We start from the raw sequence: 14,635 nt of genomic DNA, 5'->3' as shown, positions 1-14,635 counted from the left end.
TATTATAATTACGTACTCGGTCGTGCGTGTACTGTGTGAGGCAAATGGAAAAAAAATTTGTTTTTTTCGTTTAAATATACACAGTGCGAGAGTTTTAATGCCGAGGTTGAACGCTACGCTCACTAGTCTCTTAGACATCAAAAGAAAGTGAGTAAATTTTTTTTTTTTTTCAACTTTTCATTTCGTTATACCACATTACAATATATTATAACGTGTCATCTTATCTCCAATTTCCTTATGCATAATAATTGCGTGTAACTTTAATAATTATCATCCGTATAATATTCGTTAATGAGTTGCGCGAGCAGAACGAAGAGTGTGTAAGGTAATATATTTATGTACACTTTCTATGACTATGTCATTACCTCATTTGTTCACGTTATCGTTTGCGCAATGCAATCCATTCTTACTTAATAACACTTAATAATGACAATTACTCCAAAAAGATAGTTTTAAAAAGAGCGAAAAAATTCAGGAAGACGAGAAAAACGTCGAAATTTATTTATTTTTTATTTATTTATTTTTTTTTTTTAGTCGTGAGATAGAGAGAGAGAAAGATAACAAGGTGCGTTTTTTGTTTACTTCATGCATTCATTTTTTTCATTTACGAAATTTAAGAATAAAAAAACATGAAATGAAAATACAAGAACTACATCGTGAGTCGCAATGCAATGGACCGGTACGAGAAGTTATTCCAACCACATTATTTGTTTTTAGGCCAAACTTACTAAATTAGTCATTAATATTCCAACACGCTATTTGTATTATTAATAGTAACGCTGAAATAGCGAATATTGGAAATTATATATTTATTTGTTTTGTCAACCCACTAAACGTTGCAGATAAACAGCCAGAGTTCTAGTTAGAAGAATTTTTTCTCTCTCTCTCTCTCTCATTTGCGCCACGTCTTACTCGTAATGCATAAATCATCATGTCATTTCGGGTCGTGTACTTCTGTTTATACGTGTACATTATTAATTAATTATCATGTGATACTTTGTACGCTTATGTGTTGTCGAGAGCTCGTGGATGTATTTGCGCCAGTGTTCGATATTGGAGTGCACCAGCCATTCGATAATAATGCAGTGTTGATTATTTTTTTTCTTTTTTCTTTTTGTTTATTCATACGTATAGTTGATAATAATTATAATAAATTCAAAGGTTACATCGCACGTCTAAATTTCAATGTCTCGGTAAATACATCATCACCTTAAACAAGAGATTCGAGTATCACCAAAGTATATGTAATTATCCATATTGTTTTTTTATTTGATAATTTTTCATAATGTAATTTATTTGCACATGATACTTATTTTTATAATGTACAGAATTTTTTGTTTATCCGATAAATAAGTATAGGGATTCGTGAAATACAAGTAAATTACATTATTTTTATTTTTATTACTATTATTACCATTATTATTATTATTATTACTATTATTATTATTATTATTACTGTTAATACTATTATTATTCTTTACCAATACTCGAAACGCTTAATCAACATTTATCATGATTTGCATTTTATTTTAGCAATTTAGGCGCGCTCGAAACTTGTCGATCACAGTTCTCCTTGAATACATATTATGTATACTTCTTTTTCTTCATTAATTCAAGTATTTCCTTATTTTTTTTTTTTTTCTCATCCTCGTCCTTTCTTTCTTACTCTTATGAAACGTCAAATTGAAAATCTACGTGCGACGATGGGAAAAAGTTTTAAGTCGGAAATTAGCACAGATTTCGTTAAAAAATCCACGCGTCACTATACAATATAACCATGAAACTTTGAAGGACTGGACACTAGTAGTAATAGTAGTAGTAGTAATAGTAGCAGCAATTAATTAAGTTTATATATGATATATTTATACGTTCTTACTCATCTAGTAAAAAGATCTCGATCGACCTTTCCGAGTTGCAGTAAGTAGTAATAATTTGATCATATTTCATTCGCTACGTGAATCAGCAGTGCATCTCTCGTCATTTTCATTTCCTCTTTGCCTTTTTAATGTAGACTATGTGGACCACGAGACAAACTTTCCCAACGAGTAAGTATAGCAGTTGATTAACTATTTGCTTGAAAAAAAAAAAAAAAAAAAAAAAACAATTTTTTTCTATTTTCTTTCAACCACATTGACATGCCCAGACTCGAAAATTGTAATTTCTATTATTCGGTCATACGCTAGACCGATGTCGATTCACGTAATTTTTATACCTTCCCGATGTAGCAACTATGCTATAGCACGTACATTTTTTATACGAGGCGTGAGACGAACGCAACGCGTCGAAGACACTGAGGCTCCATTCGTGATTACGTGTTCGCATCCAGTCTTTTGTAATCGACACTTGTGCTACTCAAAAGATATGTTTATTTTACTTGAAAGAATATCGCGACAACGTAAATAATTTATCGTGAAAATGGCAGCAGTAGGTAATGGCATGTATATGTTGAAGAGTCCATTGTAAAAAATAAGTTTCTGAACACAGATTTCAGCGCGGCCGCGCTAATACGATGAGCTCGCGAAAACAAGTGGAACACGTGAGGTTGCGGCAATTTTTTGCTCGAGGAAAAACCGATAGGCCAGTGCCTTCGACGTTGCACGTACTGGATGAACGTCTCACTCGACACATTGTTCTTCCCGACGCAAACAACTGAGCTTACCAACTCCATCATGACTCTCGTGTCGCTCTTATTTACATCATATAATAAAATAATTGTAGTAATGGTAGCCAACTAAGCTAACAATTACGCCTTCCGTGCAATTACAATAGGGTCGTGGGCTTTCGAGTTTTCATAATAATAACAACGAAATAATAATACTATTTCAACTCTTTCTTATTTTTTTCTTTCCTATTCTTTCCCCCAGCATATTTTATTATACATCCCCGAAAACACAAGTTCTCTCACGTGTGAACGAATAACGTTGCATCATCTGAGTTGTCACTTAATGATTTTTTTTTTTTGCCCTTACCTTTATCCTTCGTCTCTTTTATATATGATTAATAACGCACGAATTGCCTCGCAAAACACCCGTCTGCGCGTAAACCTCTTTGGTAAATACTTACTTTTTGCAACGTTAATATATTTTTTATAATAATATCTCAAACGAAAACGTGTTTTTTTTTGTTTTTTTGTTTTTTTTTCTTTTCATTTCTTTAATCTTTTAATAACATTGTAATCTTACTCGCAACGCTCTCGCGATATTCCCTACATATACGATATATGTATAATATATATAATATGATGCAATAACTCACTCGGCTTTACTCGCCAACGCAATCCAAATCTCCACCTTTACTGCTTACGCCAAACAACCTGATCATCCCCTTTTACATTATCTTACTCTCTCGCGCGCACACAAAAAATTTATGCCATTATTCAGCGTAATATTATGTTTAATTTATAATAATGTATGATATTTATATGATATAAAGAGCGGTACACACACACGTTCGCCGCGAAGCTTACAATCTCATCTCGCACTCGCACTCATCCCTCGATTCGCGCTCGTCACCACTTAATTAAAGTAATAAGTATTTATTGCTGCAGCAGAATACGCCATAATCTGTCTCCTCTTTTTTTTTTTTTTTGTATTCATCGACTTTCCTCTCTTGTACATACGTACTACATAATATTATTATTATTATTGTATATATTTATTTATTTATTTATTTCAATTTCTCTCGCTCGTCTCAGCTCGCCTTTTTTACCTAAGCCTAATGATGATGATGCTATCTACAATAAATTAATAAATACTCCATAAAAAATATTCCCTCGATAAACGAAACTTTACGGCTAAAAGTATATACCTATTTAAGTGTGTGGGTGTGTGGGTCTCGGTGTTCGCGTCGCTGTTGTTTTTCAGCCAGCAAATAATGGCCTGCCGGAATGTGTACAACAACTGGACTACTCTCAGGTATAAGTACGATTCATTATCACCACGCGTGCATGGCGTCCTTCTTTCGTCTCTGGCTTCTCGTTTCGCCAAATTTTTTTTTTTGGTTTTTCAATGATATTTTTCATTCCGAGAAAAAGAGAGAGAGAGGCACAAAGGAACGCGGGGGTTCCTCCGTGACGTAGGTGGCCGTGTTTGTTCCGAGTACACAGGTATATATATATATACATATATAAGTGTGTACGTGCCAAAGGGGGGCTGATGGGATGGGTGTGCACGTTATTAATAGAGAAACGGGGGTACGCGAGGGGAGGAAGGGCGAAGGCGCGCGCATGAATACAATAAATATACGTACATATATATATATATATACGCAAGTGTGTGTGTGTGTGTGTATAGCGCAGAAGTTCGATTCCCGAGGAGGTGAGTGTAAGCATCGTATGGTGCGTGCGTATACAATAAAGGGCGAGCGAACGAGTTGACAAATTGCAGCGGCAACCTCCACCGTATTATTACCGTTTGCCCGTTTGTTTCTTTGTTTTATCTCCCTTCCTCTCTCTCCCTCTACTCGACGTGTAATCGACACAAGTCTGTCGCATGATACACCCATGCGCGCACGAGTGAGCTGTTGTCGTTAACATATTACGTAGGATTTTATGGCTGTTTGTATATGCACGCTACGGTTACTAAGATTGATTTTATTTTTTCAAATCGCGATTGACCGCCAATGGCTCACTTGCACGACTCCGGTTATCCCGATATACAGCGCAGTCCTCTCGCAACAACAAACGAGGTATCATCATTTTGGCTTTGGTCTCTTGCTGAGTATACTTCATTTTTTTTGGTTTTTTTTTTTTGTTTTTGCTCTGTTCGTCGTCGCGGTGTATACACACTTTGCACGCGCAGCTGCTTGTCGTGGGCGTTGGCGCGGCGCCGTCGAACGGGATTCTTGACACGTTCGCCAAAAACCGCACACGCGCTACGACTGCGCTTCCGGGTTCTCCTGAAAAAAAAAAAAAAAAAAATGGTTGAGGTACAGTTGACGCACTAGTCGAGTACGTAGGTGTAAAATATATATATATATAGATGGGAATGGAAAAATTTACCTGATACATGGAATTCACAGGCCCAAGTATGACATGACAGTGGTGCCGGCAATTAAGGCGAGGACAGTCAAACAGATCAAAATCATGATCTTCTTCTGCTCTCCGTGAAGTAAAAAAGCGAGTGCAAGAAAATTTTCAGAGAAAAAAGAAATCATCGATTAGTCACGAGTTTATTATTATTATTATTTTTATGTTTTTTATTTCATATGAAAATATCGAGTACTGTATATATACGTTAACAAATAACATCAAACATCGTGAAACACATACATATATCCACGTGTATGGTATACTACACACGTTTTCATTTTACTTTTTCCTTGCTCTGCCTAAATTGTGTACCCAAAGTTTATCCGTCCAGAGTTTTTACAACATTTTGCTTCCTCGTGGAGGGAGCTTTTTTTCTATATCAAGTCACATTCTCTATTTTTTTTTCTCAACATTTCAGCTATCCTTGTATCGTCATATCACTAGTACATAGAGTATTTTCTGTCCAATACTGCTACGGAACAACGTGTTGTTTTTAAATACACAAACATTCACAATAACGTGGGACTAGAGCGAAAGTTTTTTTTTTGTATTAATAATTTACTTAAATACGTATACCGGTGGTAAATCATAAAACAGTACAACAAATCGTGTGCTACATCTATTCTACGATACGGTGAATTGGCATGTCAACCAACGTTTGCTCTTATATATATATACTATTCGGAATGAGGTTTAAATAATGACGGAATTCAATTAAGGTGCAACAAAACAATACCATTTGATTGTTAAATAGAAACATTTATTTACACATTCTAATAATCAACTATTTTCTAGTAGATATAATCATGATAGTAATAATTGTAAATTCATGAACATGACATCGATAATTGTTGTAAACAGGAAAAAACGTGGGTTTTACTATCACTTTTTCGTTCGACCCACTTTAAATACTTAAATAAAACCTTTTTAAAAGATGTATTGACTTCGTTATTTAAAAAAAAAATGTTTCTTAAATTGAATGACATAAGCGTTAAACTAGTTTTTTTTTTTTTTTTTATAAAAATGCAACCATCAAATTGATACTTGGACTCACTTTTAAAGGATCCTTCTATAAAAGATGAATGGACCAGATTGTTGTTACTTTTTTTTAAATTAAATTGGCTTTGTAGTTTTACATATTCTGTTAAAGATAGGTGATTTAAAAATATTTAACTTTGTGTCTTGCGGAAAAAATTGAAAATTTTTAAGTTATCAAAAGTTAAAAACATATTTTCGTCTCTTGATTAGATATGAGAAACAACTTTGAAACGAGGAACAAATTCAGGTGTATTATTACATAAATACGAGATTCAGAGATTCAAACATTTACTGATGGCCCACAAACTAATAAATAAAAAATTTATTCTTTAAACGGAGGTATAAATTTAACGATTGCTGTATACAATTTAATGAACTACGTGTATCTGAGCTAAAATTTCACTAAGGTGTTCCCCTCATAGTTTCATTTTACTTCACTCTCTTATTGACAGTAGTGGGAACTCCCTATGCAGTAGGCAGGCAAGTGCTTAAAATGATATGCTTTATTTTGTTTTTTTTTTTCATGTTGCACATAATTAAGTAATCAAGCAAATAATCTTGCCAACTAGACATTAATATCTTAACGACTTAATAAACAATATAATAAATATCTATCAATACTTGTAATTATTTACACAAGCAGAAAATTCATGATTCTCTAATTTTCAACTGCCGCTAATAAATTTTAAGACACATGCACGTAAGATGAGTGACAAAAATATATCTAATTAAGATAGAAAATAGAATAATCATCGATGCTTTGCATGCGTGCGTAAGTAATTAAACGTGTCGAATAAATTATAAATTTTCTACACAAACAAAATATTTTACAAAAAAATGCAAAAGTAATAAAATTTGACGCCGATCTTTCGTGTAAATAAATCGTACAACATCGCTCAGTATGGGCATTCTGTTTCGATTTAAACACGAAAAATCAATGGGTTTTTTAAAATAAAAAATTAGCAAGGAAGAACATTGGTTAATAAAATCGATTCATAATAATAGTTACTTATCATAAATAATAATAATAATAATAATAATAATAATAATAATAATAATAATAATAATAATCGGTAACTGCACCGTGTCAGTACGAAATTCACATAAGCCGTATCTAAGGCATAGTAAGAGGGTTTAAAAGTTTTGCAGCATAAATTGCAGGATCACGTAAATATCAGTTTTTCATTTAAATAGCTTGGAGTAACGTTGGTATGTATCATAATTGATTCAATAAAAGCATGGTCTACATATTATGCATATGTAGGTGACCAAAAAAAAGGAAAATAATTAAAATGCTGTTAACTGAATTTCGCACTGAAATTGCACTATTGTATAATAATAATATATAGACACATCGATCGTACAACACTTACAACAAGAGGAGATAATAAAAATGCATGTATAATCAAACAGTCGAACAACATCAAGAGTCGCATTCTCGTTGACAACAATAGATATACATATAAAAAGATAGTAAAGTAGGGCTAGGGGTAGTAGGCTGTGGCTTTTATTATTTCACAAGTATACAGGGTGTCAAGAATCATAATATTCATACGTCTGCTTTGCTCCGCTGAAAAATAGGTACACAGAGAATACGGATGAGGTGACACGGAAGACAGATGATATGTTTATATGCTATAGATAAATGATAGTAATAATAATGATAATAATTGATGGACAGACGGTAGGTGTAAGAGACCGATGCGCGCGAAACAGAATCACAACAACAGCAAATAGGCTAGTTATAACAATATAACATCGATAATTACACATACGCAAAAATTTATATATATAATCTATGTATATAATATAACACAATAGGTGTATATGTACAGACAACAGAAAAGGTATGTATATATATATATATGGAGAGAGAGATACATATATTCAGCGGCTCCAACGTGAGTGCCACTGGCTGTTTATGTCGTATACATGTATGTGCTAAATTTTGTTGCTGCTTAGCTGTTGACTACTTACTCTTTTCTCGGCGGAGCGATTCTCTCTGTTTCTCTCTCTAAAATGACTCTAAGCGACGCCGCGACGAACCGAAGACGTCGCCACGAAGACGTCGTCATAGGTGCATATACCATGCGGGTCCCTCTTCCAGCCGATCGATGCGAGAATTCTTCTCATCCTTTTGTGCTTCCGTCTTCCAATTTTTCCCTACGGTTGTGTGCCTCTCGCCATTTCTTGCCACCATCGTGACAACGATACCGCTCTTGCACCGCAACTGCATTTGCTCCGATCGTTCGCAGGTGATGTTTATTGTTTCTTTATTGTTTTTTTTTTTTTTTTTTTTAATTATTATTATCATTATTATTACTATCTGTTTCATCGTGGTCTCGATTTCTTGTCCCCTTGGAGTATTGCCGTGTGAGATTTGTATAATGTTTCTAGTGTGTCCGTTCACACCTTACATTTTTTTTTTTTTTTTTTTCGTATCTATTAACGCACGGGCGAGAGAAAGCAATTGTGTCGATCTTAAGATACCACGCCGGATGATTCGTTCGTTCGTACCAAGAAGTTTTTTTTTTTTTACGCGCTATTATTAAATCACATACCCTACCCCCTTTATGTAATTATTCATATTATACACGTTTAGCTAGGTGGTGCGTAATTGTATTTTTTATCATTTATTAGGTCTCGTTAAATGCAGTTTCCATGAAAATGATCGATTCTAAAATCACGTGAGAATTATACTTTATTTATTTTTTTCTTGTTTTTTCCCTTTTTTTTCTTCATCGTTTGATTATCATACTTTATGAAACTACGTGAATCAAAAGACGCGCGCACGGTAATTTTCTCCTCCTTCCGTGGGGTATTCGCGTCGCGTTTCGCCGATATCACCCACCACTTTCCGTAGTTCTATACAAATTGAAATATTTACAAGAAGACGAAGAGTTTGCAGTGACGCTTTACGGGATTTGTTTTTTCCTCTCATTTAATTTTTTTTCCCAGAGACGCGAAACTCGAAAGTAGAAAAAGAACCCGACGAAGGACATTCGCTGAAATTGAAAGGCTTTGTCCGTATTTTCCACGTTTTTTTTCTTTACATTTTCAAAGTACTTGTAAGAAAATCGTCGCCCCTTTGAAATTTCTCAAGACCCACGGTATAATGCAAAGTACAAGAAAAACAAGCCAATACGGATAATCCCCGCAATCATAAGCAGATCGAGTTTCTCACGGGTACCGAGCAAACGTATCGAAAAGCGATTAAATGGAATAAAAATTTTCGCAGATACGGAAGCCAGAACAGCCCTACTGCGATGATGTTGCGTGATCTAAAAAATGTTTCTCAACAATTGTACATTCTTCAGTTCATTTACTCATATAGGTACGCACGACGCATCGTGGCAGTGTCGACTTGCAGGCGAGCTCGTGTGTCACATACACATATACTTTAACCTACGAATCGCTACATGCCCATGTTTATATGTATATGTATATATATAGACGCTCGTTGTTTGTCGAAGCGCCAATATCCGTGGCATGTAGGTGTACGCGCCGAGAATCGCATGAATTTCCAGCTGCGGTGATTCGCGCTTCGAGCACACATTGCGTTGGGGATGTAAGTGACATTATTAATCTTCGCTGCGCGCGGGAATTCAATGCCGTAACGAGATTTCGCTCGTTCCAATGATAGCTGGAGAAAAACGGACAGATTGGAGTATAATAATTCACGTTGATGAAAACATTGTGGCCCGGGATGAAAAATAATTGGAACGAGCAAGGCTCTCTGGAGGCTTTTGAAACGTGGACATTTTTCGACGCGTCGTACTCGTGACATTGTGGTGCAATACGAGCCAGAAAAATGCCACATTTCACGGTTCTCGGTGATAACAATTATTTATTATTTATACAATGTGCAGCCAGGTACTCTCTCTCTCTCTCTCGCTCTCGTATCTCAATTTTAGATGCTCGTTACCAAAATAACAATCAAAATGATGACCACCACTGTTAGGCAGATTATGATGAAGATCTTTTTCTGTGAACAAAACAACGTAGGCATATCAAGCGCGCTAGTCGGCATTGAATGATTATTTAATGGCTGGCGGCAAAAAACGCGATTTTACAAATTATGTTACACGTTTCGTCGTGTGCGTCGTTCAAAAAACAGCTCAAGCACGTTTTTGGCACTATAGGAAAAGAGGAAGAAAAAAATGGTTTTTTTTTTTTTTTTTTTTTCTTCCATGTCGTTTAGTGTAACAATAATCTGAAATCGCGTTTTTCGAAGCGTAAGCTAGCAATTTAACAAATTCTATGTCATACGTATATAAAAATTTTTGTTAGCAAAGTCGAAAGCGTTATAATATTGTTATTCGAGATTGACAGTTAATTAGTAAAATTTACTTGGTGCAGGAGCGAAAATTACGAAAAAAATTGCGAGACACGCTAGGAAAGTTAATAATGTTAATGAGTAATCGTATATTTGATTGTTTTTTTTTTTGTTTTTTTTTTTTTTTTGTTTTTTCAAAGGTTAGTTAATGACTTTAGGACAAATACAGAGACGAATGTACGGGAATATCATGTACGATTAAAATTATCCTCCCGAGGCGTCGATCTAAAGGATCGCCGACCTCCCACCCCGAGTATAGTAATAATTGCTGTTATCGCCCTCCTTCTCTAAAATTAATATTCATGAACACAGTTAGTTGACTCCTATTATATAAACAAATGCGCGATGCATTTTATTATGTACTACTGCGAGAAAATTTTTTTCTTCCTTTACAACACGAAATCGAAACACCAAGACTTTTATTCAAATTGTGTTATTATTATTATTATTAACTTTATTTTTCCTTTTTGACATTCTAAAAGCTATGTATATTTACAAACTTTATCTTTTTTCGCTTCGAAAACAATAAACTCTCGTCCAGTTCGAATTTCCCTGCCAACTTTTATCGTGAAACTGAGCTAAAGCGACGTGCTGCTGAAGCCGATGTTGTCGTTCAGTGCACAACATCGTTGCGTCCAAAATTTAATCAGAGCATACCTTTTTTTTTCAAGTGCGTATATAACTCTGGTTGACGAATGCCAAAAAAAAAAAAAAAAAAAAAAAACCGGCCACGGGCGCTCGGCTTTAGCTCAGCGTGAGAGTAGCGCTTTTTCGAGAAGTTCCGCGCCGCGAAGTTTTAAAATTCAAACGTCAAGAAAATTTTTTGTTCAAAGGCACATTCCGATACTACTAATGAATGTCTCGACCAAAATCATCAGCGTTTATCAAGAAATCTCATGAGCAAAGTGATTTTTTTAAGGAAATACGAATAAAGAAATAGCCTCAGCGTATCACCTGCATTTTTCTCATCTTCGTGTGACAACAACAATAATCATAAATATAATTCCGAAGACGAAAAAAATATAATAACGACACGAGAATCGTTAACATGATAATACATCTACACACTCAACGTTAGCTATGAATACAATTAGGTCAATTGTTTTTCCAAATGTCACCAATAAACGAGGGTTTACTCTCTATACGAAAGAATGCAGGGAGAATCGACGTAGGAAACAAATTCGATTTAAATACACCAACAAGTGTATTTTTAACGTAAACGGCGAAAAGAGCTTTCTGGATTTATTGAGTAAAAAAAAAAAAAAAAATAAAAGTATTTGTGTTCATGGACGATCTCGTCTTTTTTTCTATATAATTGATATTATTACAACACACCATACGGCCCGTGGACTGGCGAATTCACTCCCCACAGTCTCTCTTTCTCCCCCTCCTTCTAAGCAATGACAACACCTCGGACTCGCTCAAGTACCACATTACACCCCCGTAACAACAGTACATTATTTTCTCGATCACGGGTCTACATTGTTTTTCTCTTATTGTCCGTTCGTAGATATTAGGTATTAATAACTTTGTTTTTTTTTTCTTTTTATTTTTTTTATTTATTTATTTTTTTTTTAATTTCTTGTTACTGTCTCATTACGCTCGTTGCAACAGTCAACGAGTTTGTTCTTCATTTTTCTCGCTTCGCTTAATTTTTTTTTTTTTTATTTCACTCTCCGATCTCCGTGCGGTACAACGATCTTTTCGCAATGTAACACCTCTTCGCGTCAATTTCTTCCAAAAAACACTCCCGTGGCTTATCTTGTTTTTCGTTTAGTCTCTCGGCTTCCCCCGCACATACTACACGCACTGCAAATGTCTCTTTGACCCCCCCTCCCCATCTTTTTGTTTTCCGTCTTCCGTTTACTCGACTTACTCTTCCTGTTAGCGAGAGTCTTCCCACAGGCGCTTTAGAATATCGGTATGAATGCTGTTATAATGGAGACACCTATGACGCATAGTATTGCGATGCAGATCGATATTATGATCATTTTCTGTGGACAAAAAAAGACAAAACAATCGACAGGTCAGTCTACATGGTTACCTGTGGCTCCTCGACAATCGACGACATTGACAAGTGAGAGTTTGTGGCAGTCAAGTATACAAACATATTTATTTCGTTTTAGTCAGCAGTTGCTGTTTACACTGTCATTGGTGTTGATTCGCTGTTTCATTATTGTGGAGCGTGTAAAACGTCAGTCAAATGATAAGAAGTGTCACAATAGTCTATATGGTATGGTGTAATCAATGAATTTGGAGAATCAAAAAAGGTGTAGAGTACATAGTAATAAGAATAAGAATATAATAATAAAAAGTGTATGAAAATGTAAAGGTAAAAAATTTACTTGAAAAGATTTAAAATGAACGTGCTCTACGTAGATAAAACGTAATTATATTTATTGGCACTCAAAGGTGTGCTGCCTCTGCCGAAGCTCTGCGTGTTTGCTTTTCTCACATTGCGTACGAGAAAAGAAGCTTTGAGATGATCAAGTAAGTGGATATATTTCAATGGTTCTGTTGAGTATTTTTTTTATTTTATTTTTTTTCTTTTCCTTTCGTTTATTTAATTTTTTTATTTATTTACACAGATCATGCAACGGATGCTGCTCGTGTTGTGCGTGTGCCGTGTCACTGTTGTTGGAGTCTGTCGTGACGTGACGTCGAAATAACCATCAAACCGATCGATCGAGAAAATAAATCATAACGTGGAACAAATGTTGGAAAGCTTTCGATGCTGCATGTATAACGTGATACAACATAAATCAATGTTTAATAACGCGAATCGAAAAAATAAAAAATAAAAAACGGTTAAAATTTCTGGACGTGTATCAGAAAAAAATGTGTCATTTTCCGTGAGAGACTGTGAGTATCGGTGCAGAACAGCATTTTCTTACATTTCCATCGTAAACATCGGTTGCAAAAAGGCGTAAGAAAAATCATTCCGCAAATAATACGCATGCACCACATTCAACTACACATACGTCTACGACAACATTGCCATTACACAACATCAAAAGGAGCACTAATGAGTCGAAGAGGAAAAAAAAAAAAAAAAAAAAAAACTACTTGTATGCAAAAGCGACTAATTATCTACTACGAGCGCGAAAACCAGTCGGTTGATCAATAATATCACAGCTCGAGCTCTATCTACCCATACGGTGTTCTACTACACGTAAGTTTCGATTCGACCGGCCGGCATCTTTGGACTTGTTATACTGTTTACAACACAAAAACGGAGCCGGTCGAAGGCGAGTACAATGGCTCCTTACATCGTTGTTATTCTAGGCTCGCCGGTGGAGCGTCTCCTCTTACTTTTGCCTTCGCCGCCAGAGAAACAGGCCGCCCAGGGCAGAATGCTGGTGCGCCATGGGGAATAAAACAACAAAATCCATTCTCGTAAAGCAATGCTCTCTATTGCTCGATTCCAGTCGAGGTAGGGGGGGGGGAGACCATTTAAAACAAAAGGTAAACCCGGAGGGGTTGGGGGTAAGTAAGTACGTGACTCGCGCAGCCATTCGTGCGTGCGGGGTTTTTGTATACCGTTGTTGTATCCGCGGCATTGTGCTCGGGTGATGGAGGGCTTACGCGAGAGTGATCATTGAAAAATAACCATTTTACCGCTCTCTCTCTCTCTCTTTTTTTTTTTTTTTTTTTTTTTTTTTTTTTGTATCGACACTCTTCATTGTCCGGAGTTGTTTTATCGTTTGACAACTTGCAAACAAAGCGATTGCGGGTGGAAAAAAAAAAAAAAAAAAAAATTTGTCACAATTATTTTATTGCATTGAAACAGCAAAGGACTCTAATGGGACCCTTTCATTTGCCCTATGAAAAAACAGTAATGACAACAATAGCAGCAGCGGTCGAGCTGTATATGCAACACAGAGGGGAAAAAAAAAAAGAACCAAGGTGCTTCGTGCGTACATCAAAAACAAAGCAAAAAAAGCAAAAAAAAAAAAAAAAAAAAAGGTACACCTCAAGCACAGGTATCCAAACACGTGCATGGCTATCGCTCGCGTACTCCCGACTCCCGATTACTGATCGATGCAATTACCCCCGCGATCTGTAGCCACGTGCACCTCACACGGGTACAAGGAGGTGTTTTGGCACTGTCCTCCTTTCCTATCCCTGGCCGAGGTTTATTTCCTCTCTTTGCTCGCCCGAAGCTCGACTTGATTGCCTTCACCACGGGCAGACACATATACCTACGACGACACATCTAACGAGTACGGAAT

General features: G+C 35.8%; 1 protein-coding gene across 4 annotated transcripts in view; it reads right to left on the bottom strand.

The window, feature by feature from the left end:
* Nucleotides 1-4,282: 4,282 nt before the first annotated feature.
* Syx1A (syntaxin 1A) overlaps nucleotides 4,283-14,635 on the bottom strand; it is a 61,552-nt gene continuing 51,199 nt past the window's right edge. The window contains exons 9-10 of one of the 4 annotated variants that reach the window (XM_089597157.1): nucleotides 5,000-5,094; nucleotides 4,283-4,896 (exon numbers count right to left, since the gene is read on the bottom strand). In XM_089597157.1, the coding sequence (XP_089453283.1) occupies nucleotides 5,014-5,094 (81 nt within the window). In that variant the 3' untranslated portion in view covers nucleotides 4,283-4,896; nucleotides 5,000-5,013. Of the gene's footprint in view, nucleotides 4,897-4,999; nucleotides 5,095-6,122; nucleotides 10,053-11,981; nucleotides 12,398-14,635 lie in introns of those variants that run through there. The other 3 variants (XR_016293389.1, XM_089597158.1, XM_089597156.1) reach the window with 3 other exon arrangements.

This window comes from Copidosoma floridanum, unplaced genomic scaffold (genome assembly GCF_036245765.1).
Source record: "Copidosoma floridanum isolate Cflo_tuat_1 unplaced genomic scaffold, Cflo_Japanese_pri ptg000030l, whole genome shotgun sequence".
Lineage (NCBI taxonomy): Eukaryota > Metazoa > Arthropoda > Insecta > Hymenoptera > Encyrtidae > Copidosoma > Copidosoma floridanum.
Note: the sequence above shows the minus strand (reverse complement) of the source record. Positions and strands in the feature narration are given on the sequence as shown.